At 45.9% G+C, this 17,387-nt stretch overlaps 3 protein-coding genes across 4 annotated transcripts; 1 reads left to right on the top strand and 2 right to left on the bottom strand.

Moving 5' to 3' along the window:
• Positions 1 to 797: 797 nt before the first annotated feature.
• On the bottom strand, positions 798 to 4,364 carry tbpl2 (TATA box binding protein like 2). Its single transcript, XM_076107357.1, has 8 exons — positions 4,299 to 4,364; positions 3,743 to 3,896; positions 3,438 to 3,648; positions 2,241 to 2,328; positions 1,969 to 2,060; positions 1,622 to 1,789; positions 1,089 to 1,183; positions 798 to 874 (listed from the first exon to the last, which is right to left on the bottom strand). Exons 1-8 carry the CDS (start codon positions 4,344 to 4,346, stop codon positions 798 to 800), a joined length of 933 nt encoding a protein of 310 aa, XP_075963472.1. The 5' UTR covers positions 4,347 to 4,364.
• A 1,915-nt stretch (positions 4,365 to 6,279) lies between these two features.
• Positions 6,280 to 11,248, top strand: jmjd7 (jumonji domain containing 7). 2 transcript variants are annotated; one of them, XM_076107247.1, is made up of 9 exons: positions 6,280 to 6,484; positions 8,138 to 8,291; positions 8,376 to 8,514; positions 9,013 to 9,127; positions 9,635 to 9,691; positions 9,770 to 9,865; positions 10,178 to 10,254; positions 10,346 to 10,505; positions 11,060 to 11,248. In XM_076107247.1, the coding sequence occupies exons 1-9, from the start codon at positions 6,436 to 6,438 to the stop codon at positions 11,236 to 11,238; spliced, it is 1,026 nt and encodes a 341-aa protein (XP_075963362.1). In that variant the 5' UTR covers positions 6,280 to 6,435; the 3' UTR covers positions 11,239 to 11,248. The 2 variants fall into 2 exon arrangements, with proteins under 2 accessions (XP_075963362.1, XP_075963361.1); XM_076107246.1 differs by having other exon boundaries at positions 9,010 to 9,127.
• Positions 11,249 to 11,274: 26 nt separating this feature from the next.
• fbxo34 (F-box protein 34) lies at positions 11,275 to 15,363 on the bottom strand. Its single transcript, XM_076107245.1, has 2 exons — positions 15,163 to 15,363; positions 11,275 to 13,439 (listed from the first exon to the last, which is right to left on the bottom strand). Exon 2 carries the CDS (start codon positions 13,429 to 13,431, stop codon positions 11,764 to 11,766), a length of 1,668 nt encoding a protein of 555 aa, XP_075963360.1. The 5' UTR covers positions 13,432 to 13,439; positions 15,163 to 15,363; the 3' UTR covers positions 11,275 to 11,763.
• Positions 15,364 to 17,387: the final 2,024 nt, after the last annotated feature.

Below are 17,387 nucleotides of genomic sequence, written 5' to 3'. Positions count from 1 at the left end.
TAAATATATACAGTATTAATACAACTGTACTACATGATGGTGTACTGGTATCTGTTTAAATATACACAGTATTAATACAACTGTACTACATGATGGTGTACTGGTATCTGTTTAAATATATACAGTATTAATACAACTGTACTACATGATGGTGTACTGGTATCTGTTTAAATATACACAGTATTAATACAACTGTACTACATGATGGTGTACTGGTATCTGTTTAAGTTGAAGTGATGTTAACTGAAGCTGATCGGTGTTGCGTCATCACAGAAGGTGGTGTTTGGTGTTTGAGGATCTGGTTCTGTAATAAAAACATTTTACAGAAAAAACATGTGACTTCATCACTGACGGGCTTCTGGATATCTTTATATTCATAATGTAGTTATTACCAGTCGGCTGTAAACTATCTTTGTTCGTGTGTTGAACACATGAAGGCTTCACAGACACAATCAATTCTATTGTTGAAGTTACATTTGTTTTTCAGTCGAATACAGAAATAGTTTATTAGAATAATTTAACAGATGAAGAGTTTGACTGAATATTCGTCAGCTACACTGGAGTACGAGACAGTACGTCAACATGTTAAAAGGTTCTAGTTTGAAATGATTTGAAGTCAGAATTGAAGTAAAAACATGCCGACTATTCGAATTCATGAGCTTAAAATATTCAAATCTGAATTCAGAAGGAGATAATAAACATTTGATAAGTAATTTATTTTCTTTCAGGACTCATTAACCAACACAAAATAAATTATCTATTTACAAATAAACAGGAAGTGATGTCAGAGGTTGGCCTCACTGTTTCCTGAAGCCTCTCAGGATCGGGTAAATGTTCTCGAACGCTTCGTAGATCTCCGCTCGTTCTTTGGCTCCTGAAATGTAAGACAGCAACATCATTATTATGATGTTATTATTATTATTATTATAACTATTTACAAAACAGTGTGTGGAAACGGACTTCATGAGTCAACAATAATCACATATTAAATAACAGACTCATGGTTACTGGGCCTATCAGACACAGATCTTATCTCAAGAGGTTTAATCTCCAATAGTTTATTGTAGATGAAATCAGAGTTTTATTACCGGTCAGAACCACTTTCCCCGACACGAAGATGAGCAGGACGATACGAGGCTTCACCATCCGGTAGATGAGGCCTGGAAACAGCTCCGGTTCATAACTGTGGAGACCATCAGGCTTTTATTCTGAAAATATCTAGAGGCTAACAGAAACTAGAAGATAACTGTCAACGACCCCTCCCTTCCACCAGGGGTCTGTGTCCTGCTTGCAGGACGGTAATCTGCTGCTGATGAGCCTCACCTGGGCCTGCTGGAGGTCCCAGCTATAAAGGCTGACCCTCTTCTTTGGCTGGGGTCTCTCCTCTCTGACTCCTGTGTGGAGGACCTGGCTGGCTGTTTGTTTAGTTTAGTTCAGTTATTTGTTCTTAAATAAATGTCTATTTGATTACTTTTATACTCGTCTCCCTCATGTTGCGTTCTTTTGAGCCGGGTCGTGACATATGGGGGCTCGTCCGGGAAGCAGATTTTTTAGTAAGGGTTAACACCCTGATTCCAGTATTTGTGCTAAGCTAAGCCCCTGTCCTCTACATTCTCTTTACCTGCTGAACTGCTGGTGGGTCAGGACCAGACCCTCCAATCTGATGGGGAAGCACACGTCACAGCTGGCCACCATGTTCTGGATCTTAAAGTCCAGGAAGCGGGCGGGGAAGCCCAGTTTCTGGACCACCCGAGCGTACTTCCTAGCTGCTAGTCGGGAGTGCTCCTCACTGTGCACACACACACACACACACACACACACACACACACACACACACACACACACACACACACACACACACACACACACACACACACACACACACACACACACACACACACACACACACACACAGTAAATATACAGGTAAACAGACAGGTGAGCAGACAGACAGGTGAGCAGACAGACCTCTTGGCTCCTGTACAGACCATCTTCCCGGAGCTGAAGATCAGCGCGGTGGTTCGGGGCTCTCTGATCCTCATGATGACAGCCGCAAAACGCTGAAACAAAACAACAACAACCATCAGTCCATGTTTACTGTGTGCTAACGCTAAGCTAACCACAGCTGAATGCTAAATCTAAGCTAAACATAACTAAAGGCCAATAAACATATAACAGAAAGAACACTACAATACCCATGAGCCTCGGCTGAACCTGAAGTACTGAGAGAGAGACGGTACCTTTGGGTTGTACTCTGCATTTCTGGCCTGGAGGGCGATAAACTTCAGATCCAGAGGACAACCCAGGTTCACTGTGGAGACGATGTTCCTGTGGACGGACGGACAGACGGACGGACACACACACACACACAGCAGCCTTTAAACACAACACTGTTCAAGCAGTCAAGTGGGAAACCTGGTATGTTGGATTTTCACACAGCACTGGAAGTACTACCGGTACTACAGATACTACAGATGAATATCTGTAGCCCCGGTACTACAGATGAAGCACTAATGTCAGACTGAAATCCTGTGACAGATCAAATATGACCACTAGTTGGCTCTGTTTACGGGGTTTGATGTGATGGGGATAATGTGACGGGAGAAGAAGAGTAGCGAGAGAGAGTGATTTGACTTGGTGCGGTTCCGTGGAAGCTTGACTAAAGTTATGAGGAAAACCCCAAACGTGTTGGACTGATTAATTCCCTATCATACACCCACGATGCTTACACTAATACTACAGATGAAGCGCCAGTACTACAGATGAAGCACCAATACTACAGATGAAGCAGTAGTACTACAGATGAAGTAGTAGTACTACAGATGAAGTACTGGTACGACAGATGAAGTACCGGATGAAGCGCCAGTACTACAGATGAAGCACTAATACTACAGATGAAGCCCCGGTACTTCAGATGAAGCACTAATACTACAGATGAAGCCCCGGTACTACAGATGAAGCACCAATACTACAGATGAATTACCAGTACTCCAAATGAAGTACCAGTACTCTAGATGAAGTAGTAATACTCCAGATGAAGCAGTAGTACTACATATGAAGCACCGGTACTACAGATGAAGTACCGGATAAAGTACTGGTACCACATTACATTACAGTCATTTCGCAGACGCTTTTATCCAAAACAACTTACAATTCAGATTCTATCACATTCACAGACCGTAGGCTCAGCTACGGGAGACATTTTGGGGTTAAGTGTCTTGCTCAAGGACACATCGACATGCGACTAGCGGAGCCGGGGATCGAACCACCGATCGAAGGATGGCCCTGCTCTCCACTTAGCCACAGTCACCATACTACAAATGAAGCACCGGTACTACAGATGAAGCACCGGTACTACAGATGAAGCACCGGTACTACAGATTAAGTACCAGTACTACAGATGAAGCACTGGTACTACAGATGAAGCAGTAACTTACTGTAACTGGGGGATGATTCCTGACCTCTCAGTCACAGGTGTCATGGGGGTCATGGGGGTCATAGGAGTCATGGGACAGAAGGAGGAGACACCCGATCCCGACATGGAGGGCCCCTGCTGGGGGTCTGCTGCTGCTGTGGAACCCTGGGAGTTGTAGTCCGGATAGATGCCGCTGTCCTGAGAAACGTCCAGAGCGACAGTCTGACTGTCAGCTGAAAGCAAATCACAGAGGTGATCATGTGACCTCCCAGAGGCCACGCCCCTCCTCCAGTCAGCCTACCTGTTGCATCATCAGTGATGTCATACCTGTTTTGTCATGGCGACCCGGCTCATCCTGCGTACTGAGTTCATCAGGTAGGAAGCTGAGGTCTAGCTCCTCCCCCACCGGTCTACTCGGCCCCGCCTTCGAGGGGGCGGGGCCCTGGAGGTCCAGCTCCTCGCCCAGAAGAAAGCCGGAGTCCTGCAGTAAAAATAAATAAAACAACCACTTCTGTATTGAGAGGATGTTTCATTTATTAGTTATCACCGTCATCAACCTTCTTCTGTATCAAGGGATTAATATTACTGATTCTAATGATTATTATAATAATGATAATCTATATCTCTCACCATTAAACTGTTCACTCTTCATTAGAAAGCTGCCTTAAAGGGCTCATTGTGGATTCTATCAGTTTATTGATCTTCTTCTATTGATCTAAATGTTTATTTTTGGATATATTGACACAAACACAAGATGAACCTCATGAAGCTGCTTATTATTTTTATTTCAGACCAGAAACATTAAAATAACACATTTTAGTTTCCCTCCATCTCAACATTTAGCTCCGCCTCCTTTCAGTTTTAAGTTTTATCTTTTACTCACATTTGCAATAGAGTCATCAAAGTAACGTTCCAACGCCGACTCGTCCATGAGTGAAGCACCTTCAGACCTGATCCAGGACCTGATCCAGACAGAGCTCACAGCTGCATCCAATCATGAACTCATCAACACACACAGACTTCAGCTGGAGGTCTTCACTTCATCTGAAGAACTTCTTTAACTTCATTCAAGCTTCACAGCGTTCAAACAGAACTAGAGTCAAAAATTACACACAGACGACAAAACATTATTACAACAACAAACAATAAAATATTAGATATAAATCATTCAGAAGAGAAAATAAGCTGTATGTTGGCTCCTTTATATCCTGTTGTCTAGTTTAAAGAACACTTCATCCTTCAGTTTATCACCAACATTCAGTTTTTATTAATATTATTTAAATTATTATCAGAATCAGAACCATTTATTGCCAATGTCTGTTTCACATACAAGGAATTTGTCATGGCAGGAGGTGCATAACATTAAACAATCACATTAAACACAGTGCAAAAAAATAGAAACATATTAAAATTTACAATAGAATATAAAATAATATAAAATAAAGTGCACAGACAAACAGATAACAGGACTGTAAACAAGTGTAGTGTAAAAGTGTTAAGTGTATTTAAATATGAAGGGATGTGCAGGGGAGTGACCGGTAGGAGGTTGTCCTGGGGATGACAGAGTCAGTCGGGGTCCCGGGCTCTGTTAATGAGACCGGGACCCCGACGGGAAGAAACTGTTGATGTGTAGTCCTGATGGAGGTCTTGTCCTGATGGAGTTCTTGGTCCTGATGGAGCGCGACCTGAAGGAGAAGCTCAGGGAGTGCAAGGACTCCTACAGGAGGAAGCTGGAGGCCAAACTCCAGCAGAACAACGTGAAGGAGGTGTGGATGGGGATGAAGCAGATTACCGGCTTCAAGGTTGGAGGCAGACAACCAGGGGGCTCCCTGGAGAGGGCCAACGAGCTAAACTCTTTCTTCAATAGGTTTAGCTCATAGCCCTCATCTGTCTCCTCCACGTACCACACCTCCCAAACACCTCCCCCTCTGTCCCCCCTGGTGAGCTGCATGGACTCAGAGCCCTCCACTTCAAAGGGCTCTGCCACCACCGACACTATGACCCCCCTCCCCCCCTCTCTGTGACGACTGGCCAGGTTAGGAGACAGCTGGAGAGACTCCACCAAGGCAAGGCTGAAGGACCTGATGGCATCAGCCCCAGGGTCCTGAAGACCTGCGCCAGCCAGCTGTCTGATGTCCTGCAACACCTCTTCAACCTGAGCCTGAAGCAGGAGGAAGTCCCGGTGCTGTGGAAGACGTCGTGCCTGGTTCCTGTACCAAAGAAGACGACACCAGCGGGCCTCAATGACTACCGACCAGTTGCCCTCACATCTCATGTGATGAAGGTGCTGGAGAGGCTGGTCTTGGCCCACCTCCGACCGCGGGTGAAATCCTCACTGGACCCTCTGCAATTTGCGTACCAGCCTCATGTGGGAGTGGATGACGCCATCATCTACCTGCTGCAACGAGCTCAGTCGCACCTGGATGGATCCGGTGGCTCTGTGAGAATCACTTTCTTTGATTTCTCCAGTGCATTCAACACCATCCAACCAGTGCTGCTGAGTGAGAAGCTGCGGGTGGTGGGGGTTAACGCGTCCACCATCTCCTGGATCACTGACTACCTCACAGGCAGACCACAGTTTGTCCGACTGTGTAAAAAAAAAAGTACATATCTATCTATCTATCTATTAATCAAATTATAATTTTAATTATTATCAATATTATTTATATTATTATTAATATGATTTACAGTATAAATATGATTTACATAAGTATTAATATTATTCACATTATAATTTTAATTATTATTGATATAAATATTACTTTTAATATCGTAATGACTACAGTGCAGTTCACCCTCCCTCCTGCAGGGGGAAACCTGCTCACCTCAATGACGCCAGTGACGGGAGCTCTGCGCATGCGCAACGGATGTAAACAAAGCAGCATGGCGCCGTGATGTCCGCAGAGGTCTGACGGGCAGAATCGATCATCAACGATCATTTCATCGATACCTGATCACGTATCTGATGTTGGCCGCGTGACGAACTTCCGGTTGTTTGTGTGTGATGACGGAGAAACAAAATGGAGTCTGTGAAGAAACGTGTGACTGAGTTTTCACTGGAGGCTCACGGTGAGAGAGTACTAGTATTACTACTGCTAGTACTACAGTTACTGTACTTCTACACCCATCACTGCTGCTGCTACCAGTACTATAACTACTACTTGTAACCGGATAAGTGATCTTAATCAATCAAACTTTATTTCAGAGGGTTCATATAAGAGACATGAACGTAAACACCAGAACACTAAAGTACGGAGGCCTGTGAGGGCCCTACAGCGAGAGACAGATCAACGTCTCCACAGACTGAGCTGTGCTCCAAAAGTATTCAACTAACATTCCAAAAGGTCCAGTTTGAGAAAATCTCCTCGGGCAAAGGTCCGAAAGATTACAATAATATCTGACTCGCGTTATTTAGTGCCATATATATATATACATATAAATATGTATATATATATATATATTCAATATATATATTCAAGAAGCCTAGTAGTAGTAACAACATCTCTGTGTAGTCAACAACTGTCAAATCAAATAAAGAAAGTACACATCAATTATATTTTATTATTCTCAGTCTTCACATTTAACTGGATGGATGATAAATAATACATAGAAATACATAAATAAATTTTCTTCTCATTTCTAGTACAATAACGTCTGGATTAAAGAATAAATTACATAACAGAAAGCTTTTCAATTCAGTTCATTCAGGTGTGAAGTGATGTCAATAAAAAAGCCACGATATTATATTTTTGTCATCTAAAAAGATAACTCAGTGTTCATGGACTTTATCTGTGGTTATTAACACTTGTTTCAGCTCTATTCTCTCTGTTTACATCCTTGTTGAACAGTGAATTCATTCAGTGGATTCTGATCATTTTGGGCTCTCAGGTTTATTTTCTGTGTCATTTAGATGTGAGTGGATACGTTTGTTCAAAGGAGTTGTGCTTTGCCTCGTAGTGTCGCTTCATTTGCCGCTTTTATCAGTAGTTACGGGTTCTGAACATATGAGACATGTTGGTTCTAACTGCCTGTGGGAAGAATTAACATATAAGATTCTGTTCATTCATGCTTATAAATTATATTCTCTCTGAACACGTTTCTCTTTTTGGAGAATGTCATGTGAGATAACTTCTCTGATCAGCGCAATGTTCCTGCTCTTTCTATTTCCTCGTCTCTCCCCCGTGTGTCACGGTGTGTGTAAAGGAAACTTGTCAGAATACTCATATTTGAATGGCTGAGCTGCATCACGTGATGTGATTTACAACGCATTGGTCGGTGTTTCCTGCACCGCTGAACAAGTGCTGAATAAGATGCGCCTGTTAAAGTATAAACTTATTGTCTAATATGTATATAACCATATTAAATATCGGCTGGAGGTCCTGGGTCCGGATCCGGACCGCGGTCCGCCAGTTGGGGACATCTGGACCATATGTTCATGAAACCAAGAAGACATTTTCAGAGTCATTAAGTCGACTAATACTCCACACATAAGACTTCTTAAAACCGTTTGAAAAGTATTGACTCCTGCAGCCCCGAACATCTTACTGTCTCTGATCCATCTCACTGGTAGTACTAGTACTACTACTGACTGGTAGTACTAGTGAGTACTGACTGGTACTACAGGTACTACTACTACTACTCACTGGTACTACTTCCATACAGAACATAGCTCACAGTGGTGACTCGTTAGATCAATCAGGTTGTTTATTGATTACCTTTCAGATTTGTATCTGAACCAATCAGTGCCTTACCTGGAGGAGTCACCTGACCCTCTGCAGTTCTACCGTGACTGGATTGGTCCAAACAAGCCCTGCATCATCCGCAACGCCTGCAGCCATTGGCCGGCTCTGACCAGGTGGACACCGGAGTACCTGAGGTGAGGAAGGAAGCCCCGCCCACCTCGCGCTGTTCTTCTTCTTCTGTGGTGTCAGGATGTGACAGCTTCCTGTTTGATCCACAGGGAGACGGTGGGGTCAAAGGTCGTCAGCGTGGCAGTGACCCCCCACGGTTACGCTGACGCCGTCAACGGCGACCGCTTTGTGATGCCGGAGGAACGACCAATGAGCTTCTCTTCTGTGCTCGATGTCATCGAGGGGAAGGTGAGATTATTATACTATGTTATTACACATTATATAATAGTGTTATTATACATATAGTATTATTATACATTATATAATAGTGTTATTATACATATAGTATTATTATACATTATATAATAGTGTTATTATACATTATATAAGTGTTATTATACATTATATAATAGTGTTATTATACATATAGTATTATTATACATTATATAAGTGTTATTATACATATAGTATTATTATACATTATATAATAGTGTTATTATACATAGTGTTATTATACATTATATAATAGTGTTATTATGCATATAGTGTTATTATACATTATATAATAGTGTTATTATACATATAGTATTATTATACATTATATAAAAGCTTTAAAGTGACGTCATCGAGGGGAAGGTGAGACATGATGTAGTATTGTAGTATTAGTACTTTTACTTATGTAGAGGATCTGAATAGTGTGTGCGTGGTTGTTGTGTTATGATTGTGTTGTCGTCGTGTCTCCAGCAGCAGCATCGTGGTGGAGTCTTCTATATTCAGAAACAGTGCTCTAACCTTCTGGAGGAGCTTCCAGAGCTCACAGACGATGTTGAGCCTCATGTTTCCTGGATGAGCGACGCACTGGGTGAGGGGGGAGGGGGGGGGGGCACTACCGAGCATGCTCCGACCTGTGGGGGGAGCACACTACCGAGCATGCTCCGACCTGTGGGGGGGGGCACTACTGAGCATGCTCAGACCTGTGGGGGGGCACTACCGAGCATGCTCAGACCTGTGGGGGGGGGGGGCACACTACCGAGCATGCTCAGACCTGGAGACATAAGGGGGGGGGGGGGCTAGCTAACTTCTCCCGTTACGATCACAAACCCTCCGGACTAGTAACGGTTCAGGAGGTTCAGGTGGAGGTGACGTAGTTTAGAGTTAATAAACTTATTCAGACTGTTTACCTGAGGAGGAGAATACAAGATGGAGCGTAGTTAGAGCTGTGAGCTCAACAACAGATATTTGTTCTTCCTTTAACGTGTTATTACGTATTTAGTTTTAATTATTAATATTATACAATTCATTTATGAGCATCAGATGACGAAACAATTCTTTTCATGACGTTTAACTTTCTCTATTTTTCTTCTTCTAGGAAAGTTACCAGATGCTGTGAACTTCTGGCTAGGAGAGGAGAGCGCTGTAACTTCCAGTAAGACCTGAACACAAGTGTTTAACGTGTGTGTGTTTGTGTAATGTTTGTGTTCAACATGTTTGTTTGTGTGTTTAGTGCACAAAGACCACTATGAGAACCTCTACTGTGTGATCTCTGGAGAGAAGACCTTCCTCCTCCTCCCCCCGACTGATCGACCCTTCATCCCCTATGGTAATGTCTGTTATTCACGTCACTGAGACACAGACAGGGAGACTAGTATAGCGGATGGATGGAAGTCAAAGAAGCTGCTCATCAACGACAAAAAAAACAACACATTTGGCGAGCCAGCCAGGAGGAGGACTCAACGGGGACCTTTCCTCTCTCACAGACTGAACTTGAGCTCATTGGTGGTGTTAGGGTTAGTTTAGTATGTTCTGTATTGGTGGAGTCGGTCTGTGAAGGTGTGGAATGTTCCCCGGGACGTCCTCAGACCGTAAGATAGGAACTTGTATTCAGTAACCATAGCAACGCCTCTCCCCTCAGGTGTGTATCAGCCGGCTGTTTATCATCAGAGAGAAGACGGTGAGTTTGAGGTCGTGGATCAAAGCGACTCTGAGAAGGTGCGTTCAGGTGTCTGCCAGTTAATCTCAGTGCTCTCTGTTCTGTTTAAAACCTGCAGTTCACCCTGTTCACCCTGACCCCCCCCCCCAGGTCCCGTGGATCCCCCTGGACCCCCTGGACCCAGACCTGGACCGGTACCCTGAGTACCGGAAAGCTCGGCCACTCCGTTGCAGCGTGAAGGCCGGAGAGATGTTGTACCTCCCGTCACTGTGGTTCCACCACGTCCAGCAGTCTCATGGCTGCATCGCAGGTACCCGAACGCGGCGCAGGTGCCCGGACGCGCCGCGCGGCGCCGCCCGAACGCGCCGCAGGTTCCCGGACGCGCCGCGCGGCGCCGCCCGAACGCGCCGCTGCCGCCCGGATGCACCGCGCGCCGCCCGGACGCACCGCACGCCGCTCGGACGCACCGCACGCCGCTGCCGCCCGAACGCGCCGCCGCCAGGGTTAGGCTGCCCGAACGCGCCGCCGCCAGGGTTAGGCTGCCCGAACGCGCCGCAGGTGCCCGGATGCACCGCGCGGCGCTGCCGCCCGAACGCGCCGCCGCCGCCCGAACGCGCCGCCGCCGCCAGGGTTAGGCTGCCCGAACGCGCAGCTGCCTGAATGCACCGCAGCCCGAACGCGGCGCCAGGGTTAGGCTGCCTGAACGCACCACACTGTCCACACTTGTTTAGTACTCACTTTTCTACACAATAAAAAAAAGAAAAACTAAATAAATAAACCGGCTGCTGATCTGTGACATCATCAGTTAGAAGTAAATAAACGACATCATCAGAAGTTGAGGTGTGACTCTGTTTCTCTTTGCAGTGAACTTCTGGTACGACATGGAGTACGACATCAAGTACAACTACTTCCAGCTGCTGGAGGGTCTGTGTGATGTCACGGGGTCCACGATGACATCACAGCAGCACGACGTCATCGGTGAAACGAGGACTGAGCGATCTAAAGATGATTTAAAACGTGGACAGAAAATAAAGTTTCCTTAAGAACGTGAAATGAGTCGAATCTGTTTGAACAAGAAGAACTGATGAGAAAGCACTTTATTAAAGCAACACGAAGGAAAACAGCCTTAAAAACAGAACTCTCTGTTGCTCTGCTTTATATTTATATATAATCTGTAATATTGCAGCGTCTCCACCACTCAAGGCCACATTAAGAACAAGAAGAACTGATGATTATTGATCGTTCATATTTCCTTTAAACTCTTTATGATTTATGTACAAGTGTAAACAACGTTAATGTGGATTCTTCTTCTCCCGAAGAGCCGCCTCTTCACAGACGATGATCTGACTCTTCATCGTGATGAAGATGAAGAATCTGATCTGTGATCAAAGAGTCAACAGGTGACGTGATGGGACGAAGAGGAGGAGGAAGAAGAGGGAGAAGAGGAAGAGGAGGTCCTGTCTGAGACTCCTCCTCTGGTTCAGATCATGTGACGGAGCTGTGAGGAGCCAAAGTTCACCTTTAAACACAACTCTGACTTGCTGTTGCATGATGGGAGCTATAGTCTCTCAGTCGTCATGGCGACCCCTCCTGTAAACGTCGATGCTGTGAAACGCCGGTACCCAGCGGTTGTCATGGAGACCCACATTGCAGCCGGGCGCGTCCCTGCGGGCGGCATGGCAACACATCCAGTACCAGAGTCCATAGGGCAGCGCCCGGCAGAACGGTTTGTGGTGCCACCGGCAGAGAGACACGTCACCGCGGACAAACCGACGCTTACACTGTTTACATGGGTCATCGCGGTAACGGGGGTCAGACACCCACAGAGAGTCAGAGGGACGAACGCCGTAATCCTCGATGACCGAGAGGAAGAACCGGCAGCTGCACTTGAGCACCGCGAGGCTGAGCGTGGGCAGCAGGGTTAGGATGTTCAGCAGCAGGTGGTGAGGTAGCGCAGAGAGGAACGGACGAGGCTCCAGAAGCTGCTGCAGCTGCCAACGCATCAACAGGAAGTCATGTGACACACACCGGACCAGAGGAACGATGACCTCATCTTCATGTGACACACGCCGGACCAAAGGAACGATGACCTCGTCCTCCTGAGCTCGGTCGGCCCGCCTATTCCTCCTCCTCACCTCCGATTGGCTGACAGAGTCACAGCGAGCTGGAGTGGGGTGGGGCTGAGAGGCGGGAGGCCGAGACAAAAACAACAAGCCCGGCAGAGGCTCCGCCCCCTGGGCCTCACCTGAGGGGGGCGTGGTCAGAGCTGGTTCAGAGTAGCTGGTTGGCTCCCGGCCCAAAATCTGAGCTACCGGCAGTGATGGGGATGAAGGCCGACAGGGGGCGGGGCTCTGGTCCCCGGCGGCGAGCAACACGCGTGCCACCGTCCTCAGGCTGTTGCTCCTCGACAGATCTCCCTCCGTCCTCCTCTTCAGACACTCGGACTCCAGCTTGGCCACCATGTCCGACACTCTGACGCTCTCTGGCTCCTCCCCCCGGACCTCGGGGGGCGGGGCTCTGGACAGCGTGATGGTAGTGGAGCTCCTCTGGAGGGCGAGCACAGGTTTGGAATCGGGCTGCTGCTCGCTGGCTCTCTGCTCCAGGAACGCCACCATCTCCACCACTGACACCGTCTGCTCCTCTGTCACCGGCTCGCCGCCCGAGTGCCGTGGAGACGGTCGCTGTGCGTCCTGGATCCGAGTCCTCGAGTCCTTCTGGAGGTTCTGGTTGCTTCCCGACCTGCGGCGCCGTTTGGCGCTGCAGTTTTCCTCCCAGCTTCCCTTTGCCTTCCCGGCCCGCGACAGTCCCAACACGGCACCGTGGTTCGGACACACAGACGGCGTCCCGTCGGAGTCACCGGTTGAGGTGCGCTCGCTGCTGGCGCCGTCGTCTGTGCGCTCGGCATCTGAAACAAAGATGGCGATCTTCTCCCGGACGTGTCCAGGCCGGATCACGGTCCAGACGTCCAGCGGGGCGTCGGCGTCCTCCACGGCGGTCTGGTGCAGTCGGAGAGCGTTGTCCTTGCAGACCGGTGACGGTGAATGAGGCTGCGAGGCAGCGCTCGGCAAGGCTTTAGGGCGGAGCTTGTTGGTAGAGATGACGCCCAGCGGGAGGCGGCTGATGATGTGGTTGTTGCCATGGTTACTGCTGCAGGTCCTCACAAACAGGCTGCTGCATGGGGACATCTCCAAACGCAACTCTGAGCGAAGCAGCTTAGGATACGACTTCAGGTACATGATGGTCCCTGAGAGAGAGAGACAGAGGGAGAGAGAGAACAAGAAAAAGGAGAGAGAGAGAGATAGAGTGAGAGAGAGAACGAGAAACAGAGAGAGAGAACAAGAAAAAGAGAGAGAGAGAACAGAGAGAGAGAACGAGAGAGAATGAGAAAGAGACAGAGAGAGAGCGAGAGATGTCAATCAGGATTTTCTGTCTCCACCTAAATGAAACAAACAGGTTTAACTTGATTAAATGAAAACTAGAAGTTGAGTTTAATGTTCAGAAACACATGTTAGCTCGTCATGATGAACACAGTTCAGTTTGGAACGCCCCCACAAACCTGTTTCTGCTTTAATGTTTCTATTAAGAGCCCGTTCACACCTTGTTTCATTAAAGCTACAGCTGAAGATCTGAAACAAGAAAAACAACTCAACAAAATGAGTCACTGACTTTAACTAACTTTAGAAACAAACACTTTTCAGTAGTTTTCAGAAACCAAACCAATCAGTGTCGAGTATCAGGAGACATAGAGGACGACCACAAGGAGGCGCACCAACAGGACGTAGAGGAAGACCACAAGGAGGCGCACCAACAGGACGTAGAGGAAGACCACAAGGAGGCGCACCAACAAGACGACCACAACGAGGCGCACCAACAGGACGTAGAGGACGACCACAACGAGGCGCACCAACAGGACGTAGAGGACGACCACAACGAGGCGCACCAACAGGACGTAGAGGACGACCACAACGAGGCGCACCAACAGGACGTAGAGGACGACCACAACGAGGCGCACCAACAGGACGTAGAGGACTTCAGATGTAATCCTCATGTTCTCTCTGCAGCTCCTTTAAACACTTACAGAATATACATACAGAATATATGTAGTGTATATACATATATTCTGTACATATAGGTCAGCCCTCCACACATTGAGTCAGTGAGACCAAACCGGAACCAACTAGTCCTCCAGCAGGAACCGGAGCCAACTAGTCCTCCAGCAGGAACCGGAGCCAACTAGTCCTCCAGCAGGAACCGGAGCCAACTAGTCCTCCAGCAGGAACCGGAGCCAACTAGTCCTCCAGCAGGAACCGGAGCCAACTAGTCCTCCAGCAGGAACCGGAGCCAACTAGTCCTCCAGCAGGAACCGGAGCCAACTAGTCCTCCAGCAGTAACCGGTGCCAACTAGTCCTCCAGCAGTAACCGGTGCCAACTAGTCCTCCAGCAGTAACCGGTGCCAACTAGTCCTCCAGCAGTAACCGGTGCCAACTAGTCCTCCAGCAGTAACCGGTGCCAACTAGTCCTCCAGCAATAACCGGTGCCAACTAGTCCTCCAGCAATAACCTGTGCCAACTAGTCCTCCAGCAATAACCTGTGCCAACTAGTCCTCCAGCAATAACCTGTGCCAACTAGTCCTCCAGCAATAACTGCAGACAGACAGTCAGCTAGCTAACAACAGTTAGCAGTCCCGGCTAACACACTGACAAACAACCTGTAACAGAAGCTCACTGCAGAGACAAGTCGACCAACTTTGCCAGCATGCTACCTAGCATGCTAGTAGCCGCGGCCGTCTGAAGCCATGATACACCTGGCTAACTGGCTAGCATCCGTGGCTAACTAATGCAGATCTAGTAAAATCTATTCTAGAAGAAACGTGAGCACGTTCACGTTGGTTTGTTGACATGTTTGTTTGTGCTGTAAACACAGTTAGCTTTAGCTTCAAGCTAACAGAGGCCGAGGGTCAAACTAACCTGGAGGTTATAAAACCTGCTGGCAGCGACGAAACCCTCCAGACTCGTGTTTCCCGGGTTGGTCCCGTTAGTCCCGGACCCTCCGTGTGTCGGTGGCTGATTAAACGTAGTTTTTAAACCCTAAATCACGTGTTTAATGCGGATCTTCTGCAGCTATCTGCTCATCTGAACTCACTACGAACAGAACGACGTCCAGCTGGAGCCGCTACGTCAGGACGTAAAGCCTGCTGCTCCCACGTCATGACGTAGGAAGCCCGCTGAAGATCGTCTATGTTCAAGAGTATGCTTCTTTTTGCAAATGTAATTTTGCTATCAAGAAAGAACTGGAGCTAAATACATAAGACAATAACTTCACCTGTGCTCCGAATTATTGTTTTTACTGAAGTATTAATGTTTATTTCATCACTGTATTAATTTTAGAAAATGTACAAGAGGATGCAAATAACAAGTAAGAACAGCAAAATATTAAAACTACATTTTTTAACATGCTAACAATCAAACGGTTGAATAGGAACTCTGATCTAGTAAAAGTAATAATACCTCAGTGTCGAAATACTCCGATATTTGAGTAGTTTCTCTCCACAACTGGAATTTAATCTCCATGTAATACTTTTATTGTCTGTAAGAGCCATTTTGTTATTGTTTTGTTTCATACAACCACCCACCACTTGGGGGCGTAGTGCCGCTGTCAATTAAGCCACAGGTTATTATAATGAGGGGGGTCACTTGAGTCAGCTGTTGCTGAGTTAGCAGGAGCAAACCGTTTTTGACCCTGCCACATTTAATGAATATAAATTATATGATTTATTTGGTTTATGTAGAGGAAATGGATAACGACAGAGAAAGTGGTTGGCCTCTGTTTACATGAGAAATAAAATGCCTATATTGGAAACTGGACTTCGTTATTTATAGCAGGCGTCAGAACAAACAATCAGCAACCGTGATGACTTTTTTGATAAGCAACGGGGCCACTACATTGTCCTTAATTCTCTTTTATTGTTCTTGATTCTCTTTTTATTTCCTCTCACAGGATCTATGATAAAATAAACAATGTGTTTAAATTAATAGTCTTTTGAAACAAAGTGCATCTAAATGACTGGGTCAAAACTTTCAGACTAAATGTGAATTTAACATTTATGTTTTATTGTAATTCTCAAACTTTTGTAAATTTAACAAACACAAAAATACGTTGTCTAATTCTTCCTCTAAAGATTATAATTTTATGAAGACAATCACAACAATCACAAGTGGTATTTGTTTTCTCTATACTTATTGTTTGTATGATTCATATTGCACTACTAATGTATTAGAATTAGTTTTGTACTTACTTTACTACATTATCACTTATTTATTGACTTTATAAACTAGAATGATGCTTATTTGTACTATAATGCAACATGAAGGTGTTTTTGGTTCACAGAAGCATAGACAGGGAGACCTCAAAGTCAATAATTCATGCAGTCAACATCTTAGTTTTTGGCCGACGCCATCTTGGTTTTTATCCATCGCCATCTTGGTTCATGGCCGTGGCCATCTTGGTTTTTGGCTGTTGCCGTCTTGGTTTATGCTGACGCCATCTTGTTTTTTTGCAACCATAAGTGATGCTAGTTGGTGGAGCTAAGTACAACCAGACACTGAATAAGACATTTTTAGGCAACCAAAAAGTAACAATTACCTTCGATGAAGGTAAAACACACTAAAGGGTTAAAGTTTTAAGATGAAAATACTGACAACCCGACATCGCTGTGGTGTTGTACTGTCAATCACAAGGTAGCCCCGCCCTAAAGCATACTCTGCTTTATGGTCTATTTTACTTTTGGCTTCACTTTAGAACTGGAGGTTGACGCCACAAAATAAAAAAATAGTGTGTCCAAAGAGATACATAATATTGTTTATATACACAAAATTATGTTAAAGGATAGTACATTTATTGTGCATATGTATTCTCTTAACTATCTAGTCCTTCGACCTCTCAAAGCGCTTTTTATTACACATCATTCACACGTTCTTCAGGATCAGCCCAAGAACACCTGGACATGAGGACTGGAGGATCTTCTGATTAGAGGACAACTCGCTCTAAGAGTCTGAGGAGTTCTGATCATATGATGTAGGTCAGACCTGATCAAATCCTGTTGGTTGTTTTAAACACCAGCTAATCTGTCCCTTTAACAGAGGTCACAGGTCAGGGGTCAGGGTTAGGATATAAGAAGACACAAACTCCAACA

This window comes from Anarhichas minor, unplaced genomic scaffold (genome assembly GCF_050575085.1).
Source record: "Anarhichas minor isolate MPS153535 unplaced genomic scaffold, ASM5057508v1 ptg000038l, whole genome shotgun sequence".
Classification (NCBI taxonomy): Eukaryota; Metazoa; Chordata; class Actinopteri; order Perciformes; family Anarhichadidae; genus Anarhichas; species Anarhichas minor.
The sequence above is the reverse complement of the archived record's forward strand: the minus strand, read 5'-3'. Positions and strand labels throughout refer to the sequence as shown.